The 6,005-nt window shown below is 46.5% G+C and overlaps 1 protein-coding gene across 1 annotated transcript in view; it reads right to left on the bottom strand.

Moving 5' to 3' along the window:
* The window catches only part of BTBD8 (BTB domain containing 8), a gene marked incomplete in the record, with an annotated part of 62,102 nt that extends 60,932 nt beyond the window's left edge, over window positions 1–1,170 (bottom strand). Inside the window, 1 exon segment of the mRNA XM_034778711.1 lies at window positions 1,118–1,170. Coding sequence (XP_034634602.1) covers window positions 1,118–1,134 — 17 coding nt within the window.
* Window positions 1,171–6,005: the final 4,835 nt, after the last annotated feature.

Raw genomic sequence — 6,005 nt, forward strand, 5'->3', positions numbered from 1 at the left:
CGGCTCTTAAACAGAGCCGAAGAGTCAGGGGAGGAGCAGAGCCTCCGGCCGCGGCAGCTCTGCTCCTCCCCTGACTCTTCGGCTTTGTTTAAGAGCCGAGCTGCCCGAGCGCTACTGGCTTCGGGCAGCCCCCATGCCTCCGGACCCTGCACCGCCGGAGCCCGGGAGGGGAAGTGCCCGGCCAGCGGCTGGGGTCCGGAGGCAAGGGGGCTGCCTGAAGCCCATAGCGCTTGGGCAGCTCGGCTCTTAAACAGAGCCGAAGAGTCAGGGGAGGAGCAGAGCCGCCGCGGGAGGGGAAGTGCCCGTCCGGCATCTTCCCGGATATGTTCGGCTTTTTGGCAATTCCCCCCGGACGGGGGTTTGATTGCCAAAAAGCCGGACATGTCCGGGAAAAACCGGACGTATGGTAACCCTAAAGTAAGCCCCCTCAGAGCCCTGGATTTTGCAGACACAATCCAGCCCAGTGATGGACCCAGTTGAAGGAGGATTCAGAGCTATACACAGAGCTGGTCATGCAATAGGACAATAGCAGGAAAGTAAAATTATTATTTTACCTTATTGGGGAACAAGAAGAGAGGTCAGCACCACAGGAGGGCTCACCACTGCCTCAAGCCTCACAGCAGTCTAAGGCCAATGGGGGCTGCAGGAAGCGGTGCAGGCTGAGGGATGTGCTGGGCGCCCTTCCGGCAGCCCCCATTGGCCTGGAGCAGCGAACCGCAGCCAGTGGGAGCCGCGATCAGCCAAACCTGCGGATGCAGCAGGTAAACAAACCGGCCCGGACCACCAGGGGCTTTCCCTGAACAAGCAGCGGTCTGGCTTTGAGAAGCACTGATCTACACTACAATGGTGCTCCCACCAATGTAAGTTGCCCACTACATAGACTTAATAACACCACCTCTGCAAGAGACATAGTGCTTAGGTCAATGTAGTTAGGGCAACAGAGTATGTCTATGCAGAAACTGCGTTACTCACACGGCCTATTGGCTGTCAGCACCACGCAGGGCTCTTAGCAGGAGACTACCACCACCACCCCGAACATGGAGCTCTGGCAGCCCTAGGGAGGAGGGCCTCGATTTCATAGCACAGAGCCTAGCAGCAGTAAAATTGACATTCTTACACTTTTGTGGCTGCCATTATTTCACCTTTCCTCTCTAGCTCTCGCTGTAAGCCCCAGGGACCGGGGAGCTGAGATACTGTGGCCTGATGCTGCAGTGCTGTGGCCAAGGTACTCCCAGGTGGTGACCCCACCTGCGCCGAGTACCAGGACAACGCTGGGGCTGGCCGAAGGCCTCACCACGCCTCAGGTGCCCCGCTCCCCACGATCAGACTTTGACCCGAGGCTGTGCCCTGCCCCAGGGTGAGTGCCGCGCCTCCGCCCCTACCTGCCGAGATCCTGACGGAGCTGCTCAGCCACCATCTCCTTCAGCCTCTGCCGCTCCCACGCCCCCCTCCCGCCGCCTGCTGCCGGGGCCCAGCTGGTGCCTTTCGAGACAACTTCCCCCCCACACCGCGCCATGTGCCGGGGTCCGCTGCCTCTTAGGCGGCAGCTTCTTGTACTAACGCCGGCGAGAGCGTCGATGATTGATAGACGGTCCCTGAGCTACACAGTTTATAGGACATCGCTGGTATTCACGAAGAAGCCGTACTCCGGCGTTCGCCCCGAGGGACAGCGTCCACCCTACGGCGGCAACGCCAAGCAGCCCAGGGACTCTCTCAAAACAACTAACTTGCCGGGCGCCTTCTCCACACCGGAAACCTCCGCGCATTGGACACAGCGCCAGCTTCCCTCCTCCCATTGGGCGGTCCGGAAGCGACCTTGACCAATCGAAGCTGCTCTCCTTCAGACATATCTGCTCCGCCCCCATGTTTACCAGGGCGGGGTTGCTGAGGGAGCGCTGGCCTGAGACCCGCTGTGTTTGGGGCGGAGCTCTGGCTCCGCGGGATTAGGCAGGGCGCTGGGGCACAGGGCAGCGGAGGGGTGGGGCGAGGTGGCACGTGGCGGGGATCCAGGGTCCCCGCAGGGAGGTTCCGGGGCAGCCAGCCTGGCTGGGCAGGGACAGGGAGGAGCGTTGGATGCAGACAAGAGGTCGCTCCTGGAGCCCGGCGCGCTGTGGCAATCTGTGAATGACGATTTAACACGTTTGTGGGTTGCCGCCGGCGGCCGTCAGAAGGCGGCCGGTGTAGTGAATGCGGGGCCCGGCGGTGCTTCCACCGCTGTCCCCTACCATTGCTGCCCTTGAGTGGTTCCCCTCTGTTTTGTCCTTGTCTCCGTCCAGCACGGGGAATGTTACTGGGGTGGGGTCCCAGAAGGGAGCCTGTTGACCTGCGTGTGCCAAATGTGCAGCCAAACAGGGTTGTACACTTTGGGATCTACCTTACTCGAAACATTTCCCTAAATAATGATCCCACCTTTCAGCCTTGAAGGATGAACCCAACCTTCCCCAGTTATTTCCCTTCCCTTAATGACAAGCACATCAGTCTCCTCCCTCATGATAAACCCTCCTGGTGTCCCTTTACCCAGGTATGACAAGTAGCCTGCCTGACATGTCTTCTGCCCCCATCACTATTGTGCTATACCTTTAGTGGAAGCAAGCTTGAAACACATACACATCTTTCTTCACACAGAGCTATGAAAATTCTAAGCATGGCATTGCATCTGGGCTGAAGGCAGTGGGAGCCTAGTACTGAGAGTCCTCTTGAAGGTTATCCCTAAATAAATGTTCTTACTGTAGTAGCACTGTTTTAACCATCAATAGAAATGGGTCATGTTATTCTCTCTGTATAAGAGACACACATCAAACCCAAACAATACTACTTTGGGGAGCAAAGAAAGACTTTTTGATCCTCTAAAGAGAACAGATCTGAGAACCCTTGAAAGAAGCCCTTTTACAAATTAATTTGATTTTGTCAGTAAGCTGACGTCGCTACATGAAGTAGACATAAAAGAGAAAGAACATAGGGAGACCAAGGCCACCAGAGGATCCAGCAAAACTAGATATAATAGCTTCACTGCAATTCAAGCAGCAGCTGGACTTCTTCTGCTCACTGATAATATGAAACAGATCAATTTAACTTAGCTTTTTCTCTCCATTTTCCTCTATTGTAATAAATAATATAAATATACAGTACAGCTTAGAGACAAATAATCCTAGGTCTTGGTAATTAATTAAACTAACCCAACAGGGAAGAAATCTCTTTTGAACATACATAATTCATTGGTATCCACCCAGTTCGGGGCAAATGCAGAGTAGGCAAGTTTAGCATTGATCCTGCCTTTGTCATCCATAACTGGGATCTAAATCACAAGGGAAATTTCCCCACAAACATGTTCAAGCTTTATAGACTTAGAAGGCAAAGAACTTGTTTTCCAGAATGTATCTGCATTGGAAGGTAGACCATTGAACCCAATGTTATGGTCTTAAAAACATCATAAAGGACTAGCATCTTCTAGTTTTGTTTTTCCAGTCTTTAGAAATCACCGAGTGTTACAAATGTTAGGTCATTGATTCGGTTTGAGAATAGCTTCTTGGAAGGTGAAATATGTTATAAAATAAGTCAGTGAAAATATGTATCATTTCTTTAGTGTCCAGCTATCATGGTCAGATTTCTGGTTGGTGCCATTTGTTTTCATTTTCATAGATTTCATAAATTTTAAGGCCATGGGGAACCATTATGATAATCCAGTCTGACCTCCAGTAATAATAGAAGCCATAACTTTCAGTTGAACTAGAGTATATCTTTTAGAAAGACATCCAATCTTGATTAAAATACTTCAAGTGTAGGAGAATCCACCACATCCCTCGCTAAATTGTTCCATTGGTTAATTAGCCACAGAGATTTTTTTAAAAAGTATGCCTTATTTAAGTTTAAAGTTGTCTAGCTTCAACTGCCAGCCTTTGGTCCTTCTTAACACCTTTGTCAGCTATGTTGAAGAACCCTTGTGTTGATACCTATAAATGGTAATCAATGTACCTCTTACCTGTCTCTTTGATAAACTAAAAAGGTTGAGCTTCTTAATGCTTTTAGTGTAAGATAGGTTTTCTTGACCTTGCATCATTCTTCTGGTTTTCGACTGAATCCTCTCCAACTTTTTCAAAACCCTTTTATTTCACTCTTTTAATTACTTGGGTCTCTTAATCCTGTGTCCAAAAGGTTTTTTTTAGGAAGTTGTAGTCATAAAATTATGCCTCTTTTCTTATGAGCAGACCCATAAACCTTTATATAAAGATGATTTACCTTCCTCTATCTTTGAATGGTGATCTAATATCTAACATTTAATCACTTCTTATTAACAGCTTTCCCCACTTGTCCATAAGTAATACTGAGTAGTTGGTGGAAAGTTTATCTTTTAATCACAGTTTCCTTCAATGGTATATAATTAGGATTAGGATTAGATATTTATTGGTAAATGTTGGAAAGATTGATTTTACAATACACATACCAAGCCACGAACATTTTTTTCCATCAATAATAATAGAAAATTACCATTAGGCAAAGAAAAATTCTGCTTGATAGCTTATTAGAGTCAAAATCCAGATTTAAATGTTTGAATTAGGATGGTTACAAATGGACTAGTGATGAATAGTAAAAACAGGCATAATTTGTTGATTTAAGGATATTTATTTTGTATATTTTGGCATGTGAGGTTGACAATTTGTGTTTTTAACAGTTTATAAAATTTTAACTTTTTGAATCTCCATGTTTACTTTAATTAAATAATCATCTGACCCCCACATAATTTCCTGCAACTGTGAACATTTAAATTTATAAAAATAATTTAAAATGCTAAAACCAATAATCTCACACAACAGTGAAAACTTAAATCAAAATAATCTTTAAAAATGCTTAAAATAAATATCGATATCTATCAAAATTATTTTTTTTAAATCAGATTTGCCAAGCCTATATATACAATAAAACTTATTTAAAAGGCAAAAGCTTTTCAACATGATTTCTTATTTAGATTACAATATTTTGACTAGTAAATCTGTTTTTCTACAGGCAATTAACTCTCTGTGTATTTGCAGCAATTTATTCCTGTCTCTTATCTCTGAAGTTTCTTAGGCCCAGGTCCTCAAAGATATCTAGGCTTCTATCTTCCATTGATTTCAAAGGAAGTTAGGAGCTTGAGTCTGAAAGGATTGAAAAGAAGTCAGTGAATCTACAGCCAGAAGCTGAACCCTGCTTAAAACTAGATGTATGTTTTAGGGATTGTTCTACCTCTCCAGCAAAGACTGGTTAAGAAACTGAAACATCTCTAGCTGCAAGGAGTGTGCACACCCTGCATGGGCCCAGCATTCTGACCTCACAGCCTTTCCAAACAACATAACTGCACTAGTTCTGTTGTGTAGAGGTGCCCTCTGCATACATGGGGAGACAGATGAGACAGCATTTATCCCTAAAAGGGGTCACCATAAGAGCTCATTTCAAATGACCATTTCATGGACATGTTTAACTCAGGATTCAGGGGAGGTTGCGGGTGGTGGGAGGGCTTTTTGCCTTAAAAATTTTAAGGGGGGGGAGGGGGAAGGCATTGTGTTGCATATAGCAACAGAAGTGAAGTCTCCAGCTGTATTTATGGATGTAAAGATGAAGATGTACTTTGCGTAAAGAATGTGGGGAAAATAGATGCCTGAGTTGCCCAACTCCAGTTGTATAAAGTCCCTCATATCCTACTGTGGCTAAGTATTCTATTTATTTGGACACTTGGCCCTAGAAGGTGTTAGGTGTCAATGCCTTCTGCAGCTGGGAGGAAAGAGTTTATAATAGCAGACAAGAGGCTTTGTCAGCTACATGGTGGGTTGAGGGAGCATTAAAACTGGGAGGAGGATTGTGTTTGTCAGGGGGAAGAAGGGAACACAGATTTGTGTCATGAGCCGTAGAAAGTTTGAGAGGCAGGAGAGCTTGAACAGAATTTGTGGGGGCCAATTTCCATTCATCTCATTGCAGGGATGCAGTTCCACAGCAGGGATGGAGCAACCTTTTCCTGGAGGAGAGTGCTGTTT

Source organism: Trachemys scripta, chromosome 8 (genome assembly GCF_013100865.1).
Source record: "Trachemys scripta elegans isolate TJP31775 chromosome 8, CAS_Tse_1.0, whole genome shotgun sequence".
Lineage (NCBI taxonomy): Eukaryota > Metazoa > Chordata > Testudines > Emydidae > Trachemys > Trachemys scripta.